Source organism: Pinus tabuliformis, chromosome Q, assembly GCF_031772625.1.
Source record: "Pinus tabuliformis cultivar Carrire ecotype Pingquan chromosome Q, CPIR1, whole genome shotgun sequence".
NCBI lineage: Eukaryota > Viridiplantae > Streptophyta > Pinopsida > Pinales > Pinaceae > Pinus > Pinus tabuliformis.
Window position 1 is genome coordinate 8,062,612 of NC_142296.1, and position 18,677 is coordinate 8,081,288.

General features: G+C 37.2%; 1 protein-coding gene across 1 annotated transcript in view; it reads right to left on the reverse strand.

The window, feature by feature from the left end:
• Window positions 1-466: 466 nt before the first annotated feature.
• Window positions 467-18,677, reverse strand: part of LOC149218005 (uncharacterized) — a 50,366-nt gene continuing 32,155 nt past the window's right edge. The window contains exon 3 of the mRNA XM_089386456.1: window positions 467-562. Within this exon, the coding sequence (XP_089242582.1) occupies window positions 467-562 (96 nt within the window). The remainder of the gene's footprint in view (window positions 563-18,677) is intronic.

Sequence of the window (18,677 nt, forward strand, 5' to 3'; positions counted from 1 at the left end):
TGCAAGTGCTTCTCACCAAATGACTATTATGACATACCCTTCTTTAGAGGCCCAGAGAGAACCATGAATTGTGTTTGGTGGGAGCTCCAATGTGACCAGATGGGTTGGGCTACCTCCCTTCCCCATATAATAATTGAATAAAGAGAAATTGATACCCTTCAACACTCTTCATATGCGTTTTTCTTTAAGATCCATATTATGTGCACTAGGAAACCGCCTTAATGGATGGATGTGATACAATTTCAATTTTAGAGATGTTTGAAAGTTGACTCCAATGGCCAAAAAATACAAGTGACCAAAGTGATCATCTTTTAATCAATGACCATCAATGAATTTGGGATTAGAGTTGCATGTACTTTAAAGTTAACTCCAAGGAACCAAAAAAAATTGTCCAAGTGGTGATTTAATCAAGGGTCATCTTCTTTTTTCATAGTAACAACCCTAGGGGGCCCACCCGAATGGATTTTTACCCAGATGGATGGATTTGACGAGGATTGAACCCACGCCTTGTGACACAAGGCCAACAATTTGGCACGAGGGCTTCGACCAACGAACTACCTATCTGGAATAATCAAAGATTAGCTATCAATGAATTGGGAATTAGAGTTGTATGTATTTTGATAGATATGTTTACATTGGAATAGAATTTCCAAAATTTTAATTTAATTATTAATAATTATTAGGTAGATGGTAGAGATTTAACTTCCATAAAATATTTGTAATAATTTTTAGAGAAATTTATCTTAAATGTAGTAATGTCTTTTTTGTTTTTTGATTTAATTAAAAAAATGTCATGTTCACAAGTGTAATTTAACTCTTATTTTTTATTATTGCTTTACTATGTTTTTTTGTTATGTGTGTGTTTTAATGAAATGGTTTTTTATATTATAAACAATTGGTTGCATGACCAAAATTGATTACATTCTTCTGAAAATTTAGAGGCTTTAGAATTCTAGTATATCTAGAGCAAAATTTTCTTGTCTATGTGGGATTTTTGGACTACAATTCTAAATTGATATCTTTCGTAAATTCTAAAAAAAAACACCCTAAAAAGAATGCATACTCGCAATACATTAATTAAACATAGAAAATTTAAAATACCCCAGAGTGACTAGATTCTAAAATAACTACCATACTATCCTCTAGTCCGCAAGGTGCATCATCTCCCTATGTCACTGCAACTTGAAGCTCAAAAGTTTGCAGATCTATGCGTACTACGTGGTCGTTCTGTTAATCGTCGGAATTTCTAGTTGAAGGGTCCATCATGTTGATTTGCAACTTCATTATTAATAAGCTATCTTCTAGAAACGTTAGGTTCTTGTCCATCTTACTCTACCCCACAATTCTTTTCCAACGGCGAAAACCTCGCCTCTTTTTCCTTCTTTGCCAATCCCAACCTCCTATTGGAGATTTCCAACACCCCCATCACTTCCTTGGATAGATTATCAACAAGATCATGACATTTCTCCTAATCGTTCATTTATGACTGCACCTTTGAAACGCGACTAACTCTTTCCTTTTCATGCTCATTTTTCCAGTCCATAAGGAAAGCTTCAACCAACTATTTTTGGCAGTGAGCTCCTGGAAATGCGACATGTGACCAAATTTGTCGATGCCCAAGGGGAAAGTTAATGCCATAGAAATAATGGCTCGACCTGAATTACAAAGCCTTGCATTTATGACCATAGTGCAGAGTTGTGAAGTTTAGATCACCATCATAATGTACAAGCTTATATCTCATTTACTCTATACATTCTTCCCCTACCAATTGTCAAATCAACACAATCATCTTATACTCGTGGAGAGATGGTTGTTGTACAGACCAAAACCATGTGTTGTCAATTTCCTTTGGCATTCTCCAAATATGAGTTGCCCAAGGCCAACGTCACCTCCATTGGAAAAATCATCAAGAACATTATTCTTCCCTTTTTGCAAAGAATGTTGGCCAAGTTGGCCGACATAATCAATTGAATGCAATAGTGGGAACCTCATGGAATTGAAGAAAAGGAGTTTTGATTTTGGTTTAGCTCTAATGTTCTTTGCCTCAACCTTGCTCCTTGATTGGAAAATTTTCCCGCCTCCATGTTTAGTTGCCTATATATGTGGATGAAGGCTATCTCTTCAAATTTATTTAGTTGCAAGGTGATCCTTTTCAAAATTGTGGAATTAGGAATTCCTCGCTCGGATTTTAATTTGAAATCTTGCCTTATGACAATCATTAAATCTCCTAATAGCATAATTTTCTTTATGCCTTTATTGATAGCGAGCTGCAAGCCTTTCCAAAGTGCCAAATATTCAGCTTGATTGTTAGATAGTGTACACAACCCCCAAGCGCACTTAATCTCGGTTTGTTCTTTGGGGTCAAAAATCACCCCTCCCGCTCCTACCTCCTCTTATATATATATATATATATATTAAAGTTATCATTAATTAATTAATTTTTATGACTTTTTTTAATTTTGGCAATGTGAGATGTATCATGAGGTAAGTATTTTGATGCATATTATAGGTTGATGTATATCAGCATTTACCAACCATTTAATTTATCTAATTGCTTTAATCTTAGTGATAGCTTCTAAATTAATCTGCACTGAGAGGATAGAGACAAATCACATAAATTTTAGCATCATGTACCTTATTACATGAATAAGCATTGTTGTTGTACACATTAATGAACTAAAGCTTGAGAGAAAGCTTAGTCACAATTCCCTTTTTTTCCTATCGTGGTGGATAGGTGCCAAACAATTTTTTTTGTCATTAAGTTGTCAGGATTTAATGGTCTACTTCCAAGATTAGGTTTATGTATTCTCCTCTGTAGATTAAAGTGTATCCGCTTGTCAAAATATTAAAACATTCTTCAAAGAGATTGTGAGACTTTAGGATTTCATTGCATCACTTCCTTTGTTGAAAGGCTAGCCTTTTTCAATTCCCACATTGCTTGTATATCTGAATGGAGAAAGTGTGGAATTAAAAAACAAAACAAAACAAAAACTCCCACAAGAATTCCTATATTTCAAAGAAATAAAACTTTTTTGAGTATGGTGCATTCTTCTCTAATATGAAGCACAAATTCCCATTGTGAAAACATTTTTCCTTTTCTCAATTCCAATGCTAGTGCTAAATTAGACCCATCATTGACTTAAGTGTAATTGCACTAGTGATTTTTCATGAATCGACCATGCGTCCACTTGTTTTATACTGAGATTTGTGTTTTTAACTACATGATTTTTTTCTAATTGCATGAACTGTAGTGGTAAGTCCAGGAGATACCTATGGATATGCACCATGTAGGGTCCACTCAATATTCATAATTAAATGAAATTAAATTAAATGAATGATTTTAATGACGTCCATGAGGTTGAGCATCCTAAGGGACCAAAATAATAACAACCTTAACTCATCTTCATATTCCTTTTGATGTTGGATCTTATGCTATGAGTCTTGACTAGAATGCTAGCAATTTGATTGATCTTATCTTTTTCAAATAGATGGTGCATGTTGTCAACCTTTATATTGTTTTCATACTAAATGTGGATATCCTTATATGTTGCACACTCCATGACAAAGTGCTATTCCGTCTCCACCACACGCTTATCACAAAAAATTAAAGTTCTCTCTTCCCAAACTTCCTTGGGGATCTTCCACCTACCAGTCTCACATCTAAGGTGATGTGACACTATCCTCAACTATGCCACTAGCATCCTTGTTTTTCCTTTAATAGTTGCTCCTAAATATGTTTTCTTACCATGGTCACAAGTTGGGTTGAACTCTTTGGTGTAGTATGCTTTTTTATGACCATTGTGATTGGTCCACATGGAAGTCCTAAATTTTTCAATCATAAACTTTTTTATTTCTTCGTTGGTGCTAGGGAATTCATGCAGCTTGATATTCCACTTACTCAACCACTTTTTGTTTTGCTTCATCCAAGTTTTCTTCCTACGATCTAATTCCTCTTCCATAGCTATCTTGGGTCAGCGTTGGTTATCTATGTTTCTAGCCTTATTTAAATAGCATATTAACGTTATTATCGTTGTTTCCTCCAATGGAAAAGTACATGCTTCAGCCAAAAGGATTTTGTATGAGATTGTGGCTTTAACTTTGAGATTGCTAGTAATTAGTTTTTATGTATTCTTTCTAATTGCCTCTAGCTGCAAGTTGACATGCTACTTCCCCATACTTCACAACCGTAGAGAACAATCGGTGTAACCAACAAACCAAAAAGGGTTTTCTTGGTTTTCCAATCCCAAAGTTCAGCTTTTCTGCACCTATTTTGGAGTAAGTATGAGGCTCTCCATCCTCCCTGAATTCTTTTCATCCTACAAGTCTCCCAACTGAGCTTCTGGTGGAACTCAATCCCAAGATATTTGTATTCTTTCACTATCTCCAGAGGACTACCTTCGAAAACAAAAGTTCTTGGTTTGTCTTTTCTACTTAAAGAGAAAATCGTGATATTGGTCTTCTTAATGTTCACTTGCATCCCAACCTTCTAACAAAAGTGTTCTAAGGCCTTTAAGTGTTCTCTTAATCCATGCATTTTTTTTAAGATTAGGATAAGATCATTTGCGTATAGAAGCAACTTTACCACATAGCTTGCTAGATGAACCGCTTCTCCATTCGCTTTGCTTAACCAATCTTCCAGCTTATCAATATATAAACCGAACAAAGTGGGGGATAGATGACATCCTTGTTTAACACCAATATCGCTACCAAAACATTCATACATTCCTTCACTTGTTCTGATTTTAGCTCTAACCTTCTCATAAAGCCTATGAACTACTGCTCTATACTCATCTGGGATACTCAACTCTTTCATCCTATTCCATAGTTTTTCTCTAGGAACTTTGTCAAAGGATTTCTTAAAGTCCACAAAACAACAATAGGTTGTTTTGCCTTGATTTTCCCAAACTTTCTCTATCAAATGTCTAAGGGTGACATAATGGTCAATGGTAGAGTGTCTAGGTCTAAAGCATGCTTGTCCTTTTGCCCTTTTTCCCTTACTTTTTTCCCAACTATTGATTCTTCGCTCTATCATGCTCCCAAAAATCTTTCCCATGAGGGGGTTGACCATAATAGTGCAGTAGTTAAAGGGGTTATCGATATCTCCACTCTTAAAGAGAGGAATGACCACACTAGTAGTCCACTCTCCCGAAAAGTCATCCTAGAAAATCCCATTGAAAATTCATTTTATATGATGAGGAAGAAGCTAAAATACCAATTGTAGGAATTTATAGGGTAAGTTCCTCAGACAGAACACCAAAGGACACCGCTCACACACATATCACAGATCAATACACCAGTATTTTGGCGTGGTTAAAACCCTCAAAGAGGGAAACAGTCCACGGCCTGAGCCAATGCGGCCACTTCAGGCAATTTATTAATAAAAGAATGAAAATTTACATATGCTTCTCTCATAGACCGATTACCCTACAAATGACCCTCCATGCTCTTTAAATAGAGATCATGGACCAATCGAGTGTTAAGCCACGGATCAAGTGTCGGTAATACCGAGGAGAGAATGAACCGTCGGATCACTACATATCGTGACCGTTGGATTGTAAGTTACAAAATGTACATGGTAAAGAAACACACTTTACCTAACTCTATACTAGACCAAGTTGTACTTAACTATTTCCTATGTGTCGGAATATCCTAACATCCCCCCTTAAGAACAACTTGGGATAGGATTGAAGGATTTACAAATATGACACAATAGGAGAAGGAAGGAGGCACTAGAGCCTATCCCCCCTTGGTGACAACTTCTTGAACTCCAACCATAAATCGAAGTTTAGTGAACTTCGCCTCTGTGAGAGCCTTTGTAAAGATGTCTGCAACTTAATCATCTTTTGAACAATATTGCACTTCAAGAACATGGTCGTGAATGAGCTTTCCGATGAAGTGCATGTGCAGTTCAATGTGTTTGCTACGCTGATGTTGGACTGGATCTTTGCATAGCTGAATGGCACTTTGATTATCACACCAAAGTGTAGTCGGATGCTGCTGCTGAAAGCCAAACTCTAACAGGATCTGACCAAGCCACAAGGCTTCCTTACTAGCTTCTACGGCACCACGATACTCTGCTTCTGCTGAAGAAAGATAAATGGCACCTTGTTTCTTGCAAGCCCATGTAATAGGTCCTGAACCAAGAGTGAACACATAACCTGCAGTAGACTTCTGATCATCAGGGTCTCCAGCCCAATCGGAATCAGTGAATCCAACCAATAGAGGAGCTGCTTCGGCACTGTAATGAATCCCAAACTGAACTGTACCTCGAACATAACGAATTATTCTTTTAGCTTCTTTCCAATGAATTTCACGTGGGTTTTGCATAAACCGAGCAACAAGGCCAACAACAAAGGAAAGGTCATGACGAGTATGGGTTAGATACAAAAGTTTTCCTACAAGTTGACGGTATAAGGTAGCATCAACTTCAGGAGAAGTACAAGTGACTGAAAGTTTGACTCCAAACTGAAAGGGAGAAGGGGCTGGCTTACAGTCTTCCATGTGAAAATGGCGTAGAATATCACACGCATACTTGGATTGGGAAAGGGAAATACCTTCCTTGGATTGCAAGACTTGAAGACCAAGAAAATAATGTAAGTGTCCTAAGTCTGTCATTTCAAACTTCCTTTTAAGGCTAGACTTCACATGGTTTATAAGGTTGGGATCACTACCAGTCAGGATAAGATCATCAACATAAAGAACAAGAATGATAAGAGACTTGCCCACTTTCTTGGTGTAGACAGTATTGTCAGAATGACACCTAGAAAAGCCATTTTCTAAAAGAAAGTTATCCATTTTGGCATACCAAGCTCGAGGAGCTTGCTTGAGACCATAAAGGGATTTCTTAAGCCGACATACAAGGCTGGAGTCTGTTTGTATAAAGCCAATAGATTGTTCATATAGATTTCTTCATGCAAGTCCCCATGCCAGAAGGCAGATTTAACATCCATCTGATGTACTTCCCATTTGAAAGAGGCAGCAAGGGAAAGAATAAGGCGGATAGAGTTCATTTTGGAAACAGGGGAGAAGGTTTCAGTATAGTCAATGCCTTCAACTTGTGAAAAACCCTTAGCAACAAGACGAGATTTATGTTTATCAACTTTCCCATCTGGTCCATACTTGGTTCTGTAAACTCATTTGCATCTAACAAGTTTTTGTCCCTTTGGTAGAGGAACAAGATCCCATGTATCATTTGCCAATAATGAATGATATTATTCATTCATAGCTTCTTCCCAATCTGGATGGCCTGAAGCTTATACAAAGGTGTCAGGATCATAATTCACTGAAGCTTGAGCCAGTAAAGAAGAGGCTCTCTCGAATTGAGAACGTGTATGTCGCTGATCTATAGGATCACCGGCAAGATCACCTGTTGCATCCCGAGTAGCATAGACCCATTTTGGAAGCTGAGGAGCTGAAGGAGGATCCTGAGAAGTTGGGAGAGGATTTTCCTCCTCGCTTTCATCATCTGAAGAAGAAATATTTTCAAAAGTAGAAGAGATAGGGAGAGGTGGCACATCCGCCGAACTAGGCTCATAGGTCAATATATTTTCAGCAAACTTTACATCTCTTCTAATGATAACATTTTTGGACTTAAGTGGAATAAGTCTATATCCTTTGACATCTTCAGAATATCCAACAAAAATACCATTTTCACTCTTAGGTTCTAAAGCTTTATGTTTCTCATCTGGAATATGGGCCCATGCTTCACTTCCAAAAACACGAAAGTGACTTACATCGGGTTTGATTGAGCTCCATGCTTCTTCTGGAGTGATATTCTTTAAAACCTTAGTAGGAGTGTGATTTATTATGTAATTTGCACAGTTAATTGCTTCTGCCCAATAATTAAGACTAAGTCCTTTAGATTGAAGCATACAATTAGCCATTTCCTTTAAGGTGCGATTCTTCATTTCAGCTACACCATTTTGTTGTGGAGTATATGGAACAGTATGTTGCATTTGAATTCCATTCTTAGTTGATGAATGTGTTTTTAACATATTCTCCACCATTATCAGATCTTAGCTTAAGAATTTGATGTCCAGATTGCTTTTCAACAAAGGCCTTAAAGGCCAAGAACATGTTAAATACTTCACTCTTGAGTTTTAAGAAGTATACCCAAGTGCGTCTGGAGAAATCATCAATGAAAGTTAAGAAATACTTGTAGCCAGAGAATGAAGCAACTGGAAGTGGACCACATAAATCACTATGCACGAGCTGTAAAGGGGCTGAGGCATGCCAAGAGGCATGTTTTTCAAAACCGTCCTGATGATGTTTTCCGAGTACACATCCGGAACAAACACCATCTCTGCAATATACCATTGGAAGACCTGTCACCATGTTTTCTTTACATAGATTCTGAAGAGAGCGATAGTTTAAGTGACCAAATTGCTCATGCCAAAGTTTGCTCACTTCATCATTATGAGCAACAAATACTGAGGGAAGATTTGATGACCCAAAGTTGTGAAACTTATACAACCTTGTAGAATCATCAGCAATGCCAGTAGTTAAAATCTGTCTAGGATCTCTTAGGTCCTTAATTACAACATCGTGAGGTGAAAATTCAACGATTTTACCTTCACCTGAATGAGTTATCTGATATACAGATAGAAGGTTGCAGGATAAGGTTGGAACACATAATACATCATTAAACTGACCATTGTCTATATGAACAGTTCCAGTCCCTACAACACTAAGAGATCTATCATCACCAAAATATATATTTTTGGTGTTACAATCATTTTAAAGAAGAAAACATGGCTTTGTTTTTGGCCATGTGATAAGAAGCTCCAGAATCAATGAGCCACTCATGAGAATGAGAAGAAGAAGATACATTTAGTGCATAGCGAGACCGAGATGCTTGACAACCACATGCAGAAAGTGCCATTCCTGAAGATGAAGTTGAAGTTGAAGAGTGCTCCAAATGGATGTTATGCTTCTTCATTGCTGCTTCCAAGGCTTCCATCTTCTTAAAGCATTTGGATTCTAAGTGGCCATCTCGATTACAAAAGTTGCAATGTCTATCAGTCTTCTTCCTTTTGTTTTTATTTGTCTTATCGTTTTGTTGAAATGATTTTTCATTTTGAGGCTGAAATTGCTTAGGACCCTTGTTTGGTTTAGGACCATTCTTTTTAGGATACAACTTCTTAGGATTCTTTGGATTTGGTTGCTGCTGGGTGGCTAACGCTTTCTTAGAAGAGTTTCCAAGATGAAGAAGACCAAGGTGTAAGATTTTTTCTTGTTCTCTTATTAAAGAATCACAAAAGGAATCAAAGGAAGGGGACTTGTAGGTTTGTACTTGAGAAATGAAGGCTCCTCTTGTAGAATGGAAGGTGGAAACAAACACAGAATAGGCTGGTCCCAACTTAGTAAGAATGGAGTAGATAAGGCTACTATCTTCTTTCTTAACCTTAACACCTTCCAAGAGAAGTCTAAGGGTCTTGAACTTGGACAAAAAATCTTCAATGCAAGAAAAATTATTGAGGTCCAATGTAAGAAATTCATTTTCAAGTTGATGGGCTTTAAGTTCATTTTTAATTCCAAAGACTTTAGTAATTTGTTTTATTGCTTCATCAGGAGTATCAAGTTTTGCAATATGGAATCTAAGATCTGGAGAAATAGACATTCCTATCAACCCACATGCCTGGTCTTGCCTATTTTCCCGTTTAGCTACCTTGTCTTCATCTTTCAGTTTGGTCTCTTGGCCTGTGGCTATTCTGTAAAGACCTTTACTTCTAAGTAAATCCACAATGTAGGACCACCATTGGAAGTAGTTGGTGCTGTCAAGAATAACTTGGCATGGAATTTCCATTTTTTTTTAAAACTGAAGTTATAGATGTTTAAACTAAGTGTTGCAATGGAAAGATCTCGAAAAATTAGGCTGTTTAAAAAAAACGGTTCTGAAAACGGCTTCTGGATGAAGAAGTTATGGCTTTTTGAAGAAAATTTGATGAAGTCGCCGACAAAGTGCGGGAATGAAAAAATCCGCCCTCACAAAATGGAGACTTGAACCCAAGACCTCTACTCTCATAACTTAGCTTTGCACCATGTGAGCTGTTAGCGCTTGAAATTTCACCTCAGGCTGAGAAAGGTAAACCTCAAGGCAACATCAAACCACTTAGCCTCGTAGCTAGCCCTACGGGGCTGGAGAGGGCTCTCTCCGGTCTATCTCGGTGAAATCTTTAATGGATGAGATGACCAATAGGGTAACACTGATTTTAGGCTAGTAAACTGATCAAAAAGGTTGATTTGGGGTTTTTAGGGTTTTTGGTGGCAAATTGAGGGGATGGCAATTTTGGGTGCGGGGATTGGACACAGTTTCTGCAGGGGGTTCTTTGGGGCGAGGTAGGAGACAGTATTGATGCCTTTGATTGAGGTGGATGGTCAGGAATGACAGGTGAGGAGCTAAGGAGAGCAAACAATAACTTTGAATTCTCCTTAAACAGTAGAAAACATTGAAATTAAATAAACTTAAAAGCAGAGCATGACAGTCATGAATTCTTACTTTAACACTTCGTTTGTTTAATGTGCAGAAGGAAAAGAAAGGAAATGATTCACATAACACACTTACAGGTACATAGAGAAACACACCATCAATACATGTAACCACAAGAATCCCAAAAAGGACTGCAAAACCCTGGTCTTCCTTAGCCAAAAATTGCAGAGATACAGTGAATAATACAATGATAGATTCTCCCTCAAGAGTCCAACCTTTCAACCCAACTGGAATTTTTCAATTTGGAGTTGATTTGACCTGTCAAAAATCAAATCTCCCAAGACTGGTCAAAATGTGCCAAATGAGGCTGCTTCAAGGAAGAGTGTTGTTGCAGTCAACTTTTGAATGCCTTCCTCAACCCCAAATTGAGCTCATGATAGCTCATTGGAAAGCTCTTTGTGTCTAGTTATCATTTTACCCATCAAGAAAATCATTTGGCCAACCAATCTAGGAGAAAACTGGATTTTCTAAAGGTCACTTCAGAGGTGTCTTTGATTCTCCTGAGGCAACGGTATTCTTGACATTTCTCTCAAACCATGACACCTGTGAAAAAAGTGAAAGAGGTTTTTTTTCCTTGGCATGTTTTAAACAAAAACCTCTCTCATTTTTCCAAAATTCATCTTTTATTGCTCTGAAACATCTTTTGAGTGAAACTTATCCCGATGTGTGAAACAAGGAATTTTGTCGAAATGAAGCGAAATGAAGGGGATAGGGGGCTTCTAAATTCTTGGGGAAATTGTTGGGAGTGGGGAGGGATGTTAGAAAGTAGGGGAAAGTGGAATCTCAAAGATTGAGCGAGGGGAAGGGGTCCAAAATGGAAAAACACAGGCCCAACCTAGAAAATTGCCAAGTTGTAGCTAGAAACTAGGGTTTGTGCAAAAATGAGGAATTTGGGGGATCTCAGTGATGGGAAGCATTTGGTAAGGTAATTTAAGGATAGGGGAAGGTGTATGAACATCAGGATACAAGTTTTGCCGATGATTTGACCGTCCAAGAGAAATTGCCCTCAAAACCCTAGGAGAGGAAAATGACCTTACCTAGGCGCAACTGAAGCATGGACAAGATGTAAAAAGACTCATTAGACACTGAGATGATAATGAAAACCCTATGAATGATGATAGACTCAGATGAATGATGACATGGACCGCCATTTGGACAACTTTAGAAGGAGTGAAAGCAAACCCTAGACCTAATGCCTAGTGACCAAATTTTGCTTGAAAACTCTTTGAAATGACAAAATTTGACCTTGACACTTCAAAATCACTTTGTAAGAGCATGTTTGATCATTGGAGGAAGGCTGGGAAGACTAACACTAACATGAGCTATACAAAAAGTTTGTGAGAGAGAGAGAGAGAGGGGGGGTTGATGCTTTGGGTTGCGTGCTTGCTTTGAGAAAGCTCTTTTTCCCTACAAAACAAAAAACACAAAACCCAACATGGAAATACAAAAAAAAAGAACCTTGCGGCTCGAAGTTAGCTTTAGCCGGAAACTAAATACTTTCCTCAATGTTTCTAATTTTCCGAGATCACACTAAGGCGCAGCAGAAAAGAGCATACGCATGAGAAAAATCCTTCCTTTCTGTTTCTGATTTGCCCAGATCACACAGAGTCGTAGGGCAAAGAGCATACGCAAAAATGAAAGGTATAGATCCAGTAATAAAAAAAAGCTAAATAAACCGAAAACCGAAATAAACAGAGAGAAAATAACTGTAAACTGCAAATAAACACTGTATACCTCCAGATCTTAAAAATGACGCAGCTAGGGCTACCAAAAAACTTTTCGCGTGAAACGAAAGGGGTTCCTCACTGGAACAGATGCTCCCAACACAACAGAGCAGTCCTCTCGGCCCAAAAGTAGTCAGAAACAATAGATCTAGGAGACGGTAGACGGATGCATTTCTACCGGCTTCAGATTTGGATCACCAACGGACGCGGCCCTCAAATAGCTCTGATACCATGTAGGAATTTACAGGGTAAGTTCCTCAGATAGAACACCAAAGGACACCGCTCACACACAGATCACATATCAATACACCAATATTTTGACGTGGTTAAAACCCTCAAAGTGGGAAACAGTCCACAGCCTGAGCCAATGCGGCCACTTCAGGAAATTTATTAATAAAAGAATGAAAATTTACATATGCTTCTCTCATAGATGGATTACCCTACAAATGACCCTCCATGCTCTTTAAATAGAGATCATGGACCAATCGGGTGTTAAGCCACGGATCAAGTGTCGGTAATACCGAGGAGAGAATGAATCATCGGATCACTACATATCGTGACCACCGGATTGTAAGTTACAAAATGTACATGGTAAAGAAACACACTTTACCTAACTCTATACTAGACCAAGTTGTACTTAACTATTTCCTATGTGTCGGAATATCCTAACACCAATTTTAGGAATTCACCTTTAATCCCATCTATGTCTTATGCTTTATTGCTTGATAAATTATGTATTCCCTACTTGATATCATCCTCTATGAATAGTTCCACTGAAGTGTTCACTGTGGGGGGGGGGGGTATTTTTTTCATGCACCCGCTCATAGAGGGGCCTTGCATACTCCAACCATTGGCCACCTGTGATATTCTTTTCTTTTTGTTTTCTCCTTTGTTGTAGCTCTTTCCAAAATCCCTTGGGGTTGTGCTTTCCAAGAGAGATTAACTTCTTTCTTCTTCCATTTACATATTCTTTTTATTTTTTTAATTAATTTTTAACATTTCTTCTTGTTTTCTTTGCTTCGCTTTCTCTCTTGTAGAGATCTCTTGGATGCCTTCCATTCTTCATCATACCATGGATTTGTCGAAAAAGTATTTGCAGTTCCCTTGTTAAGGTGGGACCTTTTGCATGCACTTAAGACCTTATGAATTGTTGGGATCAGCAAACTACAATGAACATGACAACCCACCTCATTGGTTGTCTTATCTTCCATGCCATGCTCTATAGTCTGAAATTGTTGCTTAAGAGCAACACTAAACCTTTCCCTGTTTTCCTGATTTATGAGGATTTTTCCTTTATAGAGAGCTTTCTTTTGTATTCCAAGAGTTTTCCTATTATGTGGACTACTATGGGAAAAATCCAGCTTAACAACAAAGGGGCATGGTCATATTTCATTTTGATAGGACAACCCCCAATATCGAACTTCAATAGTCTAGAGGTGAAACTTTGAGAGCATATTACATAATCTACCACACTTTGACCATTATAAGTTTTGCATGTGATACCTCTTGAAGCTGGCCACCTTCTCATTCCATTGCAAATAACCATGCCAAACAAACTACAAAGCCCCAGTAATTCTGCCCCAAAGTGCGTCACACCCCCATTTTCATCTTGTGAATCCCTTTCCCAACATTTACCACCCCCCTCTTCCAACCATAGGGTATTGTTTTCTCCTCTTTCTTCGTTACTCAAATGGAGGGATTGATTGTTAGTTGTCCTTGCCTTAAAGTCACCTATTAACAATATTTCCCCAAGAGAGTTCAATAAAGGTATATCTCTCTTCAATGAGGCATACAAGTCTTCGTTGTCAAAATTTCTTCTTTTATAGATCTTATAGTTTTTTGGGGCAAAGTTACAAGCTGCCAACCTGAAAGTAACCTTCTTCTCTGTTATTTGCAGCCAAATATATTGTTTATTTGGATTCTATTTTTCTAATTTTACAATTCCACCCCATTTTTCAAGTATTAGCACTATGACTCCCTCGTGTCCTTTGCCTGTCTCATTCCCTTTGTTCCAAACTAAAATCTTCTTGTAACTCTCCAAATTTGGAACCTTGCATCCATCATGTTCATGTGTTTCTAAAAGAATGATAATATCCTTTCCCTCTACTATGGGCCTATTAGGCCTTATAAATGTTCTAATTCTTACCTAAAAACCCTTGCCTTAACCTCTATTTTACAAGTCAAATAACCCTCCATGCATATATTTTTGACCTTTTCTATGTTTCTTTGGGTTAATGGATAAAATGTTGCTTATTTATACTAAAAGGGTTAATTATATTGATATTTTAATTAAAATATTACCTTTGTATTACCTAAAGAACTTCTTGCAGTAGTTGTCACTAATCTTAAATTGAAGGATTGTGGTACAAGAAGATATCTCGAGATTCCTGCACTAATCTCGGTTCCTACACTAAAGGAGGGAGACTGTTGGATTCGAGAAGTTGACTAAGGATTTGATGTGATTTGTCAAGGAAGAACCACGTTATTCTACCCCTGGTCTTTAGCACGATTTTGTTTATTGGCCTCTTGCAAGTGGTTCAAGAAAAACAAAAGAACGCAAGGGTTTCTATTGATAGAAGTCAGTTGGTAACCAAATATATTGTTGTAACTAGTTTGATATGGTCGAGAGCCTGTACAAGATGTATATATACCTAGTTGCAGGAATAGATAGGTTAGCGATATTGTGGATAAGTATTAGTGTTGATATTTTTGAAGGCTTGTATCGCCATAACCTCCTCTAGAGTTGGATCTATCATTTTACTGAATGTATTGAGCAGAGACTTTTTATCAATAAAAGGAGCTTAATGTTAGGTTCATGAAATTTTTTTGTTCTTTTGTAGATGTTTAATTTGTTTCATATAAGTTAATTTATTTTTCAAAGGGAAACAAGTTGGTTGGATAGGGCCCAGCCAACCCAACTCGTTCTCCCTCAAATCGTTTCATTATGTGGTGTGTTATGTGTTGAAGCTGGAGTGAGCTATTTTTCTTTTGATTGCTTTTGTTGGGTGCGCATGTAAAACAAGAGACCTTGTGTATTTCCTTTTTTTGAGAAACGAAAATAGCTCAGATCTGAAGTTTGTTTCTTTTTGAAGAGTTATTTCTTGAATGAGATGTTCAGAAATTATGTATGTTTCTTACAATGATTCAGCTCTGAATGTGAACTTTATTTCTAAAGTTGTTTCTTGAACCAAGTTGTAAACCCTAGCTTTTAGATTCACAACAGTTCTTTTTATTTGATAACAAGTCGGGACTTGGAGATTGGGTTGTTATGAAGAAGATTCTCTTTGCATTAAAAAACTTGTTTCACAACTGAGTATACAAGTTTAAGTTTGATCGACTTATATCGAGTATTGTTTTTGGTGCATGATTGATGGTTATGGGATCGTGTTAAAAACCCTAATGACTTCTATGTAAGATCAAACATTGACAAAGGGTTATTCTTTCCATGAAAATATAATGATTTAAATGATACATGGTGATATTGGTTTTGTGAAACCTAGAATAAACAACTTGGATGCCTTGAGGTCTTTAGTATAGGAACAAAGTTTCCTCTTTTGTTAAGCTATCAATCTAAGCTCGGGGTGATTTATAGTATAATTTCATATAAATTTCGATTGATTTTGAGAGAGGGTTTCGATTAAGAAAAAATTAGTCAATGATTAAATTTGGTCAGTATTTATTTATTTTACAAATATAGATGTTGGACATCTTTATTTATTTTGTGTTCATTGTTTAATGCAATTTCCTTATGTTGAGTCAATGTTTGATTGTTGAGTTATCAGATAGTTTGTGTTGAATATGAGAATACACCTTTAACTTGAGCAAACTTTCTATTTTCACACCAGAATAGCAAGTGTGTCACACAGTGCAGGAATAGATTTTTTTGGAAGTGCAAGAACAAAGTCTGCTTTAAAGTGTAGGAACAGAGTATTTCAAATGGATTCCTAGTACAGGAATAGAATTTGTATTTGATTGATTATGCCATTAAAATCCTGAGTTATTTTTCTTTGATGTGAGATGTTTTTGAAGAGTCTTTGATTATTTTTGTGAGGAGATCTATTTTATGGGAGTGGTTTTGGTGTTACTATGTAAGCAGTGCAGGAATAAAAGACAAGGATTTTACCTGATGATGAGTCTTGTTGTAGACTCGAAATGTCGACACAAAAATGGTTACTGTGGAATTTTTGAGCACTAAAAATTCTGAAGATACCCACCATAGAAATCTACAAACAAAGAAGGATTTTATTTGAATCTTGTTAGAACTTGATTAATTGAATTTTTGGGATAGAGATAGGATTTACAGAATTTCTCCATGACCTTTAGCATAAATTTTTCTACATCTCAAAGTCTACGAGGCCCTAGTTTGACAAGTAAATGTTGTGAATTGAATTTACAATTCCATCAACCAACATTTTGGAGTCATTGTCAAGGAGGCGTTGAAAGGAATTCTAGTAAAGTTCTAGATTTTATTTTCTAGAGTAGAGGTAAGTCTACTTTGTTTTTTAGTGGAGTGTGCTTCTATTGCTTGAAGGATTTTTTTTGCATTAATTGTGTGTTGTAGACATATTTTTTAATTAGTTGCAACATTTTATTTTGAACTGATTTGTTCCAACAAGAATTTTTACAGTTTTGTTGATTATTTTTTGCTTGATTTCTTTAAAAAAACATGACTAGGAGAGGTCGCAGCCTGAAGCCCAAGAAGGGAAAAGGAAATATTTATAAATCAATTTCTTTGTCTCACAGTGGGCCTTCTATTGTAGGAAATAATTTCAAGCAGACGCAAACTAATCACGCTGGTACCCTTTACCTAGACTCTGGTAACAGTAGTCCAAGAATCTCATAGCCAATAGAAGGGAAGAAAGAGATTGTTTGGATTGAGAAGCTAAATCAGAAAAATAGTCAGCCCTCACAGTCTGTAGAATTGGTTGTTTTGGTAGAGGAAATATGGAAGATAATGAAGAAGTGCATGGTGAATGGATGGGCGAGAATAAGCCACTAGAAGAACAATACACTTTTGGGTTTCCAATTGTGGAACCAAATGCAATTGTTCAAATGAAAAATATTCCACCTTCCGTTCTTCCACACTTTCACGGTAAGGTGCATGAAGATCCCAACTCTTTTCTTTTTGAGTTTGATATACTTTGTAGAATTTATGGCTAATATTTGGATGCCTAGAAGGTAAAGTTATTCCCTTGCAACCCTTAAGGACTAACCATTACGTTGGTCCATGGGGTTGGGAGGAAACACTATTACTTCTTGGGAACAAATGAAGAGGATTTTCTTGACTAAATATCAGGAATATTGCAAAACATGAGAAATGCAAGATGAAATCTTTACCATTTCACAAGGTGATGATGAAACTTTGGAGGATTATTTAGAGATATTTTTATACATCCTTCAAAGGTCAAAGCATAAGTTTGATATGAGCATTGTTAGAACCTTGTTTCTACGTGGGATTTCTGATGATTCTAGGAATAATTTGAACCTATTAGGGAAAGGGGACATTGCTCAAAATTATTTTGATCAGATTTGTGAGGGAATTAGAAGCAATTATAGGAATAACATATTTGGATTGATGGATGTTGTGATTATTGGTTTGGAAAATAAAATGGATAACATGAAAACTGAAATTATGAATATTGTTAGTAAACAGATAGATTCTTTAAAATTTCAACAGAAATTAGTAGAAGAGCAAGAAACATTATCCATTTATTGTCCAAAATGTAGAAAAAACATATTTTATGTGAGTGTCATGCAGATGTTAGAAGTTTTGATAGTTGTGTGATATGTGTAGGAAAGCATCCTACCGAGGAATGTCCATCCATACCAGGATTGAAGGCATCATTTGAGGGAGAGCATTCATTACCTAAGCCTTGGCATTCTATGGGGGCATGAAATTCATGGCTACAGGTAAGTACAGGTATGACTTTTGAACTTGCTGTTGGCTTATGTTATATTCTTTCCATGACTAGCTGACCTAGTTAACCAGGGGGTTAGAGGGGGGGCGAAGCCCCTCCTTCGTTGTGACAATTGCGCAGTGGGGGGGTCACAAGGGGGAGCCCTCTGTCCAAGGGGGTTGAGGGGGGTGGGTAGCCCCCCTCTACGGGGTCTGGGGCAATGCCCCGGGGAAAAAAAAATTGGACCCTATATTAGGTTGGGCGGACCTACATATGGTTTTGTGCATGGATTTTGGTCCACGGTATTAGATGCTTCGGCATGTATAAATATGTATTGTAACATTGAAAGGAACATAATGAAAAATCAATCTGGTAGTCCCGGTTCTGGGATCCAAGGGAAAATATTTGTGTATATGTGTTTTATGTGTTATGCTCTCGCAATGTTTATTTTCTGTGTTTTAGAATTTGTATGCAAGTAATTTCTGTACAGGGTTAAAACCTACATTTGGTATCAGAGTTGTTTTGGTTTCAAGGGGATGCCTATGTTGCTAAGGGGTTTCACTTGGG